Genomic DNA, 14,901 nt, shown 5'->3' on the forward strand with positions numbered 1-14,901 from the left:
GGAAATTAACAAACGACCAGAGACGTAACATAATGTTTTATGAGAAGTATAATTCATCATTATCATGTAATCATGCTTCACCGGCTTAGAAAATGCATTCACATCATAAAACAACATGCTTGCTCCCCTTCTTTATTGCAACTGAAACAAGCAGTAGCATAAATATAAAGATGGTACAAATTCCCCAATTTTTTGTTCAACTTCACATCACATTTTTACAGGGTTTGCTCTTTTTTTTTATTATAACTTGACTTTTTTTTCTGATATTATATCTTTATATGTCTGACCCCTTTATTCTAATTTGGCTTTTCTATACTTGTAACATATTTTCATAACATTATAATCATGTTGTGGGGTAGCAAAAAGACGAGAATCAAGCCAATAAAGAAGATAAAAATGCATTTGGACCTTTTATAACGCAAAAAATTGGGTTTCAATACCCGCTGCGAGAAGAGCTTTGGATTTAAAAACAAATGAGAATCAAAAACTTTGGAAAGTTTCCCTTCCGAACTTCTGACAGCGCTAGAAACGCTTAGACAGTGTAAAGCTTTAATTACATGGCTTCACTTACCTAACATTGTTCACGTTTTTAAACATTTGAGAAAAGAAATGCCAATAGGAAATTTATATTCAATATTTATTTTTAATAACAACTTACATTTACATAAATAAAGGCTGTAAGAGTTACGAAGGTTAATAAAGTAACATTGATGAAAATATTTTGTTAGAGATATAATGCTATACCAATACTGTTGATAGATATGATAAATACGATATCCAAGACTTAGAAAAGTGTGTTAATTAAATATTACTAAAATTATATTTTTTACTTTTAAACTGATTTTTTAAAATTATAATCAGAGGTCTGTATAAAAAGCGGAGTAAAGTATCGATACAATTTTATACAGTTTCTCATTATCGTTACTAGGCTTTATACAATTATTTAAGTGGTATTGGTTAGCGTGAATATAAGCTGACTATGTACAGATAAATTTAAATATGGTTTGCAAACACTAGAGTTAATAGCTTCAGAGTGAATTTTATGATCTCACCTTCATGGAGAGGATCGATGGAGTGGATCATCAGCTGCAGTAAGCCATGTCGGAACTTTGTACCAGCGTGAAGTATGGGGGTACTCATTCGTCGCTTGGCAAACTAGAGAAAACAATCAGACGTGCTTAGTGTTCTAACTTTGAAATACAGAAAAAACTCTGACCACCACCGTTTACTGTCTGTGAGTCAATATTTCACATGGTCTGCTGATTGTTCAGACGTGAGTGATTTGCAGAAACTTTTGTAGGCAGGAAGAACTGAAGAATATTGATGATAACCAACCAAGAGCCCATGTTGGAAAACGTACACGAATGTGGAGACAGTATCAAATTAAAGTTGATTTAGTGAAACAAAACATTGAGGATAGTAAGATAATGTAAAATTAATTAAACGATCTATCTTATCGAGTATGAATTAAATTAGCACATTGTATGTGAGTACTGATAACAGAAAAATCATTTCTCACGGATACATATTGTGTCTACAATTCTGAAATTACAAAGAGGTATTAATAGAAACTTCATGGCTAACTGAAAAGTAACAGTTTATATTCTAGATGATTATAACATCTTAATTGTTTTTTTGGTGTGCAAGTGCTTTACTTCTAATTAACAATAGCGTAGGCCTCCACCTTTAGTTCACAACTTCTCAGTAACTTAGGTCTCATTTAGGCCAACGTTGAACCTTTTGTAACACATTTTCTTAGTTGAACTTAAATTTGAGATAAAATTGTATTCTTTGCTAGATTTTTGATTTTGAAAGTGACATTAATAATGCAGTGTATGATATAAAGCTTATGTTGCTCATTTCAGTTTTAAGTAACTGACTAAAGTAACGTCAAACTACTCACAAACACATCCATTTTAACAGTTGTAATGGATAAGACAAACCATAGGACATTTATATCATACAACAATATTAGACAATGAATAACGAATTCGACAAAATGTCATAACATTATTCACACACCTAAATTAATTTAGGTTACTATATGGTGAAGTACAATGGACCCAAAACTCATAGATATTATACACACTTCACCATTATAAGAGGCCTAACTGAATTTCTTTGGTTTGCTGACCCAAGCTATACTGATGAGCCTTGAATAAACGAAACTGCATTATACAGCAAATGGTACGGCCAATTAAAATATGTATTAGGCCTCTACGTCATAGATTCTCGTTCCAATTTCACCTCTGGTGAAAAATAAAAGAAATCCTTAACCTATATATGTATCAACAATTGTTATGGTATGAAAGCCTTTTATATGCTGGCGAAGCGTGATTATAATCAAGTGTTCTTGTCATAAGACATTATTAACACTACATTCCTAATCATGTCCCTTAGATATTCTTAAGAATTAGAAGGTTGTATAATAATAGTATTTAAAGTACACTTAATTTTAAATGACACTATATACTAGATGGCATATATAATTAGTATTCCTTTTACTACTGTGTTTGCTGTATCACTTAGGGGCTAATTATCAAGATTATTAGATTTATTACTGTATTAAATGTAGCCCTAATTGGATCTTTTGATAAACATGGTTTTTTGTCTTATGAAAAACAATAATAATATCTGCGGACATTATTTAGAATTTTTGATGCCAGTATAAGCCGATAATACCGTTACTTTCACGAAGACTGACTTATACACGCTATAGAGTTGTACAAATATCAAAACAATATTCTGCCTTGACTTTAAATATGACGTTCGATGACACATATAACATCATATGCACTCCAGCCCATATAAACGCCGTAGTTCAATCTCACTATTCAATTCTCGGCATAGGATTTTCAGATCCCCGCCGCCCTGATGGACCATCAGTCCGACATCGGCCGTTTAGTTTAGTCTACTTTGCTTGTCACTTTTTATTTTTACCGTTACTCTCACGTTTGCCCTTTTTAAATTTACATACCTTGTCTGCATTAATTTCCTGTTTTCTTAAGTTAAGCCCATATTCCTAGACCACGAGCGGGGTGAAGGAGGATTGTTCAATCTTCGAATACTCTTGATTAGTAATTATTTCTTAGGATAACTTAAAATAACTGCCAAGAACAACAACAACGACTCACTATTCATTGGTCAAGAGTGTACTGAGAGTTGGTAGTCGTAGTGTTGACTAGGTGACTTCCCTCTAGTCCAGTGGTTCCCAACCTGGGGTGCGATATTTCAAATCTTGGGGGTGAGAGGATAGGGTCCAGAAAAACAACTTTTTTTGTTCATTTGCCGTTGCCGTTTTTACTAAATAATTCGTATAAATTCGGGAGCAGAATATTGCTTACGATCTTCAATTAATTCACTATTGTGATTCTTTCTTCCTGTTTAATTTTTTTTCTTAATTAAAAATATTCATTAATTAGTACTTAATAATTTGACCTGAAAAAAAATTAACCTTTTGCTTTTAACTCTGGGGTGCAGGATGGCATTTCAAAATCTCAAGGGGTGCCAGCATTGAAAAAGGTTGGGAACCACTGCTCTCGTCTATCACTTCAAAATTAGGGACAGATAGCCTTCGAGTAATTTGGCGTAAAAATCAACGAACCAACCAACTTTAATGTTTCATGTACATGTTTACTTAAAAGCAACGCATACGACACATAAACACACTTTTACATTATCCATGATTACAGTACAAAAATTTTAAAGAGCTCTACTGGAAATGGATCCCGATTTCTTGTTTGTTGAAAGATCATATTTCAATAAGCCCAAATTAAGGAGCATAGTTCAACTTCTGAAACGAGATAATTCATTCTTTAATTTTATCTAATAATTACATAAATGTTTTTTTAGTTGTTTTATAAAAAAAACAAACAACTCCGTCATTTATCATTCAACCAGATTTTTTAAATCTACTAAATTATTAGCATTCATTTCCTTAATTCGTTCTTTGTTAGCATATCATCCTTGAGTATATGTTGGATAAGCTTCGCGTTGTTTCCTGAGAAGTGAATATCACGCACGACTGAGATCATTTAGTTAAACAAGAAGAAACGATTCTATAGAAATTGTTCTTCACTTTCTTTCAACCCTTAAGTACTGATACTATTACGAATCCCTTGTGATACGAGTCACATTCTGCAGGGAACAGTAACGGGTTTAACACGTAAAGTGACTCACGATAAAATGTGTAGCTTAATTATATCTTAACACTTTAAAGTATACAGGACAACTACGATAATTAGAATGTACGTTTATCAACGACATTATATAAGTACTTCCAACTCACTGACTGAATTATTTTTTAATCTTGTTATTTTAGTAACGAATGTAACACTTAAATGTAATATGGTTACCGTTAAAATTGTATCAGATTTTGCATAATATTTTTATGCACTTTTCCTGTGCATCTTTTCGTATCAGATTTTGCATAATATTTTTATGCATTTTTCCTGTGCATCTTCGTTCGCTCTTAATACTAGAAATAAACGCCCTTATAACATCAAATTTGTTAGTTTTCTTTAACTGAACCCTCATCGCTTCGCTTTACAGATTCTTCAGGAGCATTCAAAAAACTTCGAAGCTTTGTACTGTAAATTACGGTTTGTGTCTTAGCGGAACGCTCTGGAAAAAACTGTAAAACGAGACTTTGAGTGTTCACTTAGAGAATCCCCCCAGTGGCACAGCGGTATGTCTGTGGACTTACAACGCTAGAATCCGGGTTTCGATACCCGTGTTGTGCAGAGCACAGATAGCCCATTGTGTAGCTTTGTGCTTAATTACAAACAAACAATTAGAGAAAAAAAATAGTGTTATAAGATTGTTTATTTCTAGTATTAAAATGCCTTTCATACATTAATATGCACTACAGAAATTGAATAATTCGTTCGCTCTTACTCGTGATAACGTTTGTTCTATACGGTTTTTTAAGAGTGCTGTGTGAGTAGAAGTTTCAATAAATTCTTTCCACAAGATAATATTCCAACGGAGTTTGTTATTGGGAGGATTATTTTTGTTTATCTGGTGAAAGGAAGAACTGCAAAGTGTAGGCTACTTAATAGTACTAAAAGCTTTCATTTCTTCAACTGTATATTGTACAAATTGACTTAACTACACTAATAGGTCTACGTTCTCAGTAGACGCTAACACAACAATTTCGCTTACTTGCTAATTTTTCGCGCTCAATAAATGGTACAACATATTACATACTCTAGAAAATAATTTAATATTCCAAAATTGAATTACTTGACTAAAACTTCAATCAAACAAGAATTCACTATTCCAGTCTCAAAGTAAGTTATTAATAAACTCAAAAATCAATAATAAAGTACTTTAGCCTAACTCGCATCTTACATTCAAACTTTTAAAACTTTGGACAAAATCCCATATGTTAACCAACTCGCTCATCACGTGGCGTCAAACGCCCATCTGGCCAAACAACAATATATACACCAAAAACTGTACACTAAAAACATAATTTACAACAACAAGATGGTAACAGAGAAGCATTTTATGTGGTCGCCATCTTATCTACATAAACTTGGTTTAACATCATTTGAAAACGGAACAATTATGACCTCTTACATTATAAGATATCACAAAGAACCAAGTGTATTGGCTCATTTATCCTTATTCTTGCTACAGTGACCAATATTAAGCGATTATTAAAGAAACCGTTTTGGTAATTTTAAGCGTTTTCGTAAAACATATATACATATTTTTACAGATAAATATATTGATATATTCGAAGGCGAAACTCAGTTGTAGTTTGTATTTCTAAACCCCTTAAGAGTGGCAATTAAAATATGCCATATTTGACTGAATTCCATTCAATGCGCCCCAGTAGCACAGCGGTATATCTGTGGACTTACAGTGCTAGAAGTCGGGTTTCGTGTTGGGCAGAGCACAGATAGCCCATTGTGTAGCTTTGTGCTTAACTTCAAAAAAACACACCTTTGATTCAATAATTTCTGTTATTATTATTATTGTCGATTTAGCGCGGAACTACATAATGGACTAAATGTGTTCTGTTCATTGCGGGGAATCGAACCACGAATTTTAGCATCGTAAGTCTGGAAACGTATCACTGATTAACTGGGGATCTAATAATTTCTGAAAATACATTATTGTAAAGCAGATCGACTCGCATTTTAGTCATTAGAGATGTTGGTTTAATTGAAGTCAAGCTTTGGTTTTATTAGCGTTATGAATCAATATATTAAAATGTTTGCTCTCCCAGTGGCACAATGGTATGTTTGCGGACTTACAACGCTAGAATCCAGGTTTCGATACCCGTGGTGGCCAGAGCACAGATAGCTATTGTGTAGCTTTGTGCTTAATTACAAACAAACAAACTAAAATGTTTAGCCCTAAAAGTACAGAAGTTTGGTTGTAATTAAGCTCTGATCTTAAAGTCTTGATGAATAAAATTCATTAGTTTTAAGCGTTCTCTCACAATCAGCTGAACCGAAGATTGAAAACTATTGCTGTGAACCGGGATACTGCAGTTCCATATGTGCTTTTGAACAGATTATATTACGTCGATCATTTTGTTAAAGTGTTCTTTAATTCATGTTTCGAATAGTTGAATCAACATAACCTACATTACAGTGAGGACATGAATATGTATATCAGATGTAAGAAAGTCTGAGTGACGAATACTGTCTTTGGTGTTACAGAAGTTTTGATATATTTTTTGTTGTTGTTTTAAAAACAGTCCTCAGAATACTTTGTCGTTTTATTTTATTTATTTTATTTTATTACCGAGTCTATACATATAGCTAGATACTATAGTACAAGAATAATGTGGAACATTTGGCATTAAATAGATGGAGATGTTGACTTCCTTCAAATATTTGTTAAACACGTAAAGAAAATGAAACGGAATTTTTCTGTTCTACTTTTATCTTTTAAGAAAAAGAACCTGGTGTTTTTAAGTTCTTTTTGAAAAAAATATCTGATGAGCTTCATATTTTCCAAGCTTTATGGATTAGAATATTAGCTAAGATTTAACTGTTCCAGAATAAAGCTCTGAAAATGTGAGTAGACCCGAAAAGTATTTTCTTTTGAAAACAGTGAACTTGAAAGTTGGTGTTAGTTTTTTTTTTCAGCGCAAAGCTGAGCAGTGAGCTGTTTGTGCTCTGTTCACCACGGGTTTTAGCGTTGTAAGTCTGGAGATATACCACTGACCCAACAATGAATGAATTTGAAATATTCTATCATAGTTGAAGACTTTACTGTTCAGAAAAGATAACTGAGAGTTACTTTGTTGTTCAACAGTGAATTGAATAATGGTATGTTGTTTATTGATGTGTTCCCTGGTTGAACAGCAGTAAGTCTAAGGATTTACAACGCTAAAATCAGGGGTTCGATTCCCCTCGGTGGACACAGCAGATAGCTCGATGTGGCTTGCTATAAGAAAACACACACACGCACTTTATTAATGTAATCAAAAATGTTTTACTTGGGCTTCTTCATTAAGGAACTACAAAGTTATAATCTATGTATTTTGTTTAGAAAATTGGATTGATTTCTAGATAATCTTCTATCTGCATTTTTTTTAATACATATAAAAAGGTTGATCAAACATGGTGCCAACTTTGACCTCACATAAGCTACATTTAATCGATCATACAATTCATTGTTAAAAGCAAAAGAGTCCACATGTGCTTCTTTATGACACACACAGATTCTATGTGTTTGAATTGTTTGTGCTGTTTCGTAATTGCACAGTTCGATGGTGTCCATATATAACAGACTTGACGGAACTGGTGTTCTACAAGAACGACGAATTCAGCTCACCATACAATTATCAGTACTTTTGCTGAACAGTCACCAATTTGCATTTTAACTTAACTAAAGCGTGTCTTCAATGTGTCTGTTTGTGATTCGACTGTAAAATATGCCGGAGTCAAAACGACCCCATGTAGCGCTTGTCTGCTGCCAAGCTCTTAAATCTTGGTTTTAGGCCTAAACTAATGAGGTAAGCGTAGTGATACTTAAGACTTGAAAGTTTTAATATCAATATTTATTTTATCGCGCGTTCTTGCCTTGCTTCATTTCAAAGTTCTCACTTCTGAAATGTGATCATCTATTTAAAGACGCACTGTATATGTGTGTGTCAAGTTGAAATGTTATATATTTTTACAGGTTTTCTAACAGGTTTTTAACAGTGAATTAGCTAAGTCATGACCATAATATTAAGGATAGTTAATACAGTTGAAACCCTCGAACCTGCTAAAACAGAAAATTTATTTTATCTTAAACTAGAGAAGATTTACAAAGTTTTATTTGAAAAATATAACAAATCAATTTACAAATGTTTCAGTACTTTACGCCGTTTTTCATAGTTTTTAATACAGTATTATTATACAGTATAAGCTCCAACTTATACATTGTGTATACATCAAACTGAAAAACACCGAATTCTTTGAAGTTGAAAAACCTATTTTTTCACACACAGTATTCATTTTCTCTGCTAAAGCTTGTTTTTCCCAAGTTTGATGAATGTTAGAGACTCTGACCCATGTTAAGTTTGTTATATTCACAGCACAAGTCATTACCAGTGGGTCAAATAGGGGCCATTTTTCAGGAATGTCTTCGTTAATCTCTGACTTTCTTATGTTCATTTTCTCTAATTGCTACATTTATCAGTAACATCATATGAATGATAAGCATGGAGTTCCATTGCTTACCTTAAACATCAATCTATATATATGTTGTATTATGGTCTTTCCCCCCCATTGAATCTATTTTGAATCTAACTATTTTGTATGTCCTGTATATTACGTCTTTTTATATCATGATATTTAACACTTATAGCATAAATGATTTGAATAATTTTAAGTTTAACGTAAGTGTGCTAAATTGGTCGAACCTCGAAAGATCTTATTAGTTTAAGAGCTGAAAACCTTCTAGCGAGCACAACCACATCAACAGAATTAGTTATCCGCGGATCTGCCATATGTAGAATCTGGTCTCCAGTTTTTATTGTGAGTTCAAGGCGACAAGAATATTGCATAACGTGCTCTATCGTTAGGTTGATTCCTTTGTATGATTTGGTAACGTAATGCCAACTCCACTCCACGAAACGATAACAAATTAATTTGCTAGAGCCACGTTCTCTTGTGGGCCTCATTTCATAAATAAACTTTTCAACATAAACTCCGAAACTAATGTAGACATAGCTTCTAAGATAACATTTTAACAGAAGTTACGAGACTAATGGTACTATGCCTAACTTCGCTTAAATCAACAAACAAACATGACAACTGATCGAATAACTGAATAGCAGAATAGACACTCACTTTTTAACATTGAACAACTTTTCTTACACTAAAAGTACCCAACCATCACTGATTACTTATATCTACATATTACATGAAACTTCTTTATTCGTAACTTTCATGAACCTTTTATATCTTAAAGTCATATGCCCTTTAGCAAACATCTAAAGTAAAACTCTGCTCCATTTCTGGATTATTAATTATTTTGAACATTCCTAATACGTAAATACAAGAGTACACTAAACCGTTCATCCACCAAGTCTTTTTTTGGTAGTTTTCTTTTACGAGGGTTATAGAATACAGATGAGGTGGTCTCTTATCCCTTGTTGTCATTTGTTGTCCTGTCATTGGGGGAGTTCTCCTAGGATAGGTGGCCAAATGAATCCACTGATGGCTCTTGGTGATTTTCTGAAAGTGGTCTTAACAGGAAGCTTGGACTCTTCTGTAGTTTGATATTCTGCATGAAAATTATTCTCTGAAACTATCTAGTTATCCATTCTCTCACTAACAAACTTTCGAAGACGATCATGGATGACCTTTAGTTTGGACTGCTTTTCTTTCTGTGCACTGTAAACCACATCATTGATATTTTAAGTACAACATATGGCTCTTCATAACACCTGTTTAACTTTGAAGTTCATCCTTTCTTGCAGTGGGAATTGTACAATGTACAGCCTTATCATGTTATCTCGATGGAGTCCAGTCTTACCAACATTAACATCATAGCAACTTTTTCTTCTACTCGTGTATGACATCAGTAGTGCCCCTTAGTCTCTCTGCATATTCAGGTTAAGATCCCCCCTCCCCCCTAAGTGACATTCTCTAGATGTGAGTACAATTGGTCTAATGACGTTTTATGTTCTCTAGAAAACATCAGTGATGATGGTGTGGTACCTATAGTTTCATGTACTGCTGTTCGGTAACTCATAAGTAGTAGCTGAAGATCGATCTTGATCTCAGATTTTCTGATGTTCATCCACATAAATGGATAATTTTTAAAAGTGTATGGTTGTATATCTGCACCATGCCGTCAGATGATGAACAAAAGGATGTTGTTCTGGTCTTTCTGATTCAAACTTTCAGCCCAGGTTTGAGTGAAGTTCCGTAGGCATCCCAAATCTTCAAGCGAATTAATTGACGAGTTTCCTTGCTAGTTTGTGCTTCCTGATTAGGAACAGCATATGTATTTATTTGCATTGTTACTCTGTGACGGAGGATCAAGCACATTGAAAACAACTTTCTCAAGTGGTCATCCGACATGGTACTACTATAGCTGCCTATGCTGTTTTTTTTTTTTTTACTTATTGTTTCCAATGTCTTCAGAAGATGCTCGATCAGTAGTTGAAATATTGTAGGTGCATTATATAACCCAATAATGAATTGTTTCCAAACTCATTTCTTTTGCCTGACCATCTCTTAGTTGAGTATTGGATCACATTAGCTCTTCATCTTAACTTGTGGATGTACCATCTTCGACTATACTTTGTTGTTCTTTAGTTTGACCATCTTCATTATCTCGTTCTCTCCTCTTTTCATGGTATTTACATTCTTTATTAGCACGTAGTATTTGGGACAATGTCCAAGACTTTTCATAGTTTCATTCAGGGCAATGCATAATGGTAAAGCTGTATTCCTGATATTTCAGGAGCCTTCTTGTTATCTGGTGTTCTGGATTACACAGATTCATCATTAATAATCCAAATGGTAACACAGTAAATCATTAAAATCCATTTCTTGCAGTAAAGACTGTATTTTCTCTATTTGCTTCGTCGACTTTCACTTGCAAAATACACTTTTAACATTCAATATTGAGAACTATTTTGGTCCAGACAGAGCATGCAAAGTAGAGTCAAATATTGTTAGTGGGTAAATACCCTTCTTCATGACTTCATTCACCGTCAGGTAGTCCTTACATACCCTTGTGGATACATTCTTCTTATTCACAAATATAATAGGTGATGCTTCAGCCTGTTTTATAACTTAGGTTCATCTGGGCAACTAACATATCCAGTATCATTAGTATCGGTTTTATGAAATTTTGCATTTGTTTGGCCTAAATCATGAGAGCTACTGGAGAAGATATCTTGATATTCCATGAATGAATCATGTAATCTATAGCAATAATCATCTGTAAGGCCTCCATAGCTCTGGTTTTACAGTTCTTGTAAGTGGGGTATAAGCTGTCCTTATTTGAAAATTTTATATCAGACTTTTTACACGAGATTATTTCTGATGTTCTCTGGTGTAAAAGTACTACCTGTGTAGCTTTACACCTTGTTTCCCATCCAAACTTGACTCGAATGTTATGGCTCATTATGTTCATTGCCCTAATTATGACATCTTTATTCTTCAGATTCATGAGAGTTATTTCAACTATTAATCCCTGAGGACATTCTGGAGCGTTGGGGTCTACTATATCCCAGTCACTAGATATAAATTCATTCCTAATAAGTCCTGATATGAGTATTTCCCATTTTGATGAAACAATAACTGCTTTCCTTGTTATCACTGATAGTTCAGCCTCTGATGTAAGAATGGTCATATAGTGCATAGAGCTTTCTTGGTCATAAACTGTGAAGCTATTTGAAATTAGCCTAACCTCATAATTTGCATGAAGTTAATTCCCAATATTCAGTTTTCCTCTATGTCAATTATCCATACATCATGAGGTGTAGAGAAGTTTCCTACATTAAGGGTAGTTTCCAACTTTTCTTTTGTTGATTGCATCAATCCATCTTCTTTTATCCTTGCTGGAACCAATTCCAAACCTTTCATTACCAAGTCAGGTCAAACAATCATAGATGTAAAACTAGTGTCAATCAACATACTGCAAGACTACCTAACAATAAACATATTGACTCGTAGACTTGTTTATTTAAATAGTCAATTTGTTATCTCATCTAGGGTAGATGGAATATTCTCAACTTAGCTTTGCCCCATACATACAATTAATTACTGGTTATCTATTTGTTGTTATTTGGAAGTACGTGAGCACAAAGTCTCATCTTTAGGGTATTGTCTCTTTGGTGTATTAGCAGCTGTTGATTCCTTATACTTTCAGATGCAATGGCTATGTTTCTCATATCTAAAACAGGTCCCCTTTTCTGACATCCTTTGGGAGTAGTTTATATTCCGTACAAAATTCTGTCTGCAATTTCTAGAAGTATGTTCGTTAAAGATACGCTTATAACACCTATTGTATTTTGGTTTATTTTCTCTATTATATGTAACTAGCTATCTGATTAATCTTTTCAGTTCTTCTAGAATATCGTCTGATGATCCCATAACTTCTAGGTGGTGCCTTTAATTGTTTTTCTGTGACTTTAATGGATTCAACTTCAATCCCCAGCTATTCATTTAGAACAGTGGTTACCAACTTTTCCGAACTGAGGACCAGCTAATTCCAATCCCAGAATTTATTGGGCTGCTTTGTACAATATTAACTTTAAAATTACTTTTATATTATATTAAAAATAACATATTTTAGTTGCTATATTTTAAAGCACACATTTTTTCAACTGACTTATGCACTGATTGAAATCTCCCTATAGACTGGTGGTTGAGAACCACTGCTTTAGAGGTGTAAATCTATTTTGTTTCATCCATATTCTCATATTCCCATCTGTTATGGCATCTATTAATTTGTCATGTGCCAACAAATTCTCATTCAACACTGAGCATCCAGGTAAAATAATTGGATGAGCCTTTCTAAATATTCTTGGAATTCTGTTGAGGTCTTTTTTTTTCTTCCATACTCTGCTCGTGAATTTTGCTTTGGATACTTACTTCTGTTGTGTTACTCCAAACCTGTTGTATAAAGCAGCTATTAATGCTTGACAGTTGTCACAGCTCTCAGCTGGAGAGATTAATGTCGTAAAAGCTGCCTTTTATATGGGCATCAAGATGAATAACTTGTTTTTCATTCTTCCACACATTTACACAGAAAATTTATTTCAACTTAGGCCTGGTATGCCTCACACTCTACTTTACATCATAGACTGTTGGTTTTTCAACTGGACAATGTTGTTGAAATGGACAGTTTAATTCTGAAATTGCATATGGTGGTGGTAACATGACTTGAATAGCCTAGGAAGATCCTGCAGTAACAAATGGCACAGCATTAGTGGTAATAGGTATAGACGAAATAAGTTCTCCTATTCTATACTTTGTAGTAAATGGTGTTTTTGGTTGAAATTCCAAGGGAAGTACCAAAAGAGGTGTGGATGGTTTAATCCTTGCATTTACCTATTCGTTTTCCAGATGTTTTATTCTATCACTAACGTTCTTTTCAAATTCACTGATCTCTTTTTGTACTTCTTCAAGTTTGCCATTACACTCTTTCTGTACTTCTTCCATGTTCCGATTGTAATCTCTCTATAATCTTCAATAGCTTCGTCGATATTGTCTTCAATCAGATTTATTTTTGTTCTTGAAATATTTCATCTCTTTTAACTCTTTTCTGTCTCTTTTTTCTTGTTCTTTAAATCTTCTGTTTATTTCTTTTTGACCTTCTTTTAACCGTTTCATCATAACTAGTAAAGTTTCTGTCTCGTTTCGTGATTGGATTGTTATCATCTTGAAGTTGAAATTTAGTTAAAGTTCTGTTTTACTTTCACTCAAATAATTCCGCCATTGACACTAGTATCATGGCATATTCTCTCGCTGGGTGTATTCTTTTGAATTATTTGATAAAAATCGAGTTTACGTGATGATAATTGCTTTTTTATTTCTTGAAGTAAACATTTGCTACAGCCAAGTTCTCTTGTAGACCTAACTTGTAATTTAACATTTCAATGGATATTTCGAGAATAATGGTACATATTTCTAACTTAGCTTTGACCGATAAACAAACACGTAACCCTGCAAGTAACTTAATAGTAGAATAGATGCGATAACTCTCACTACTAGCACTGAATAACCTTTCTGACACTGAATTAACTGAATTCAGTGAATCAGGGAGAGCAGTAGCGATCCCTATTTAGGGATGAGTTCGGTTAAAAATGAAAGCCGGTACATTGAGTATGGTAGCACGTACGCCAGGACGTCGGTAAAACCCAGCCAAAGGGATAGAGACTAAAAACCTTTCACTAATAAAGTATAAAACTGCCTCTAAAGTTCGGCTAACTTTCCTTGACGTCTAGAAAATGGGCAGCAAAAACACACATTTTCTTCTTCTTTCTTCTTTTCCGTCAGCTGTAACTCGTAAACCAGAGTGTGTCTACTTCCAACCTGTACACCAAAACATCTCCCTACTCCATAGGATGTGCCTTTTTATACCTAGAGCAGCAAGTGATCTACGATTGGTTAGTTACAGCCCAAAGTACTAATCACGGTCTCTGATCAGTAGGCCATTATGTGCGTTATATTGAAGTAGATAATCTATCGTATACTCCTTACCGCGCCGCGCAGTATCCTGGTCATGACTTATCTTGCTTGAAGAAGTTATGTCTAGAGATTACACTATGGCTTCCTAGCGAACAGAACTGAATAAGTTGGTGAAATGGTGTCTTCCACCTAGAAGTTACAACCCCACAAGTGCAGAAATTAGTAACAAAAAGTGTTATTGTAAAATTGCCGAGATGTAGAGAAGGAAAAATATATATATGTTGCGTCATCG

General features: G+C 33.9%; 1 protein-coding gene across 1 annotated transcript in view; it reads right to left on the reverse strand.

Moving 5' to 3' along the window:
• LOC111083112 (sodium/potassium/calcium exchanger 1-like) overlaps positions 1-13,640 on the reverse strand; it is a gene marked incomplete at its 3' end in the record, with an annotated part of 28,614 nt that extends 14,974 nt beyond the window's left edge. Inside the window, exons 1-2 of the mRNA XM_022379383.1 lie at positions 13,566-13,640; positions 1,053-1,155 (exon numbers count right to left, since the gene is read on the reverse strand). Of these exons, the coding sequence (XP_022235091.1) occupies positions 1,053-1,155; positions 13,566-13,640 (178 nt within the window). The remainder of the gene's footprint in view (positions 1-1,052; positions 1,156-13,565) is intronic.
• Between the last annotated feature and the right edge of the window lie 1,261 nt (positions 13,641-14,901).

The sequence above is a fragment of the Limulus polyphemus genome, unplaced genomic scaffold, assembly GCF_000517525.1.
Source record: "Limulus polyphemus unplaced genomic scaffold, Limulus_polyphemus-2.1.2 Scaffold8220, whole genome shotgun sequence".
In the NCBI taxonomy this organism is placed as follows: domain Eukaryota; kingdom Metazoa; phylum Arthropoda; class Merostomata; order Xiphosura; family Limulidae; genus Limulus; species Limulus polyphemus.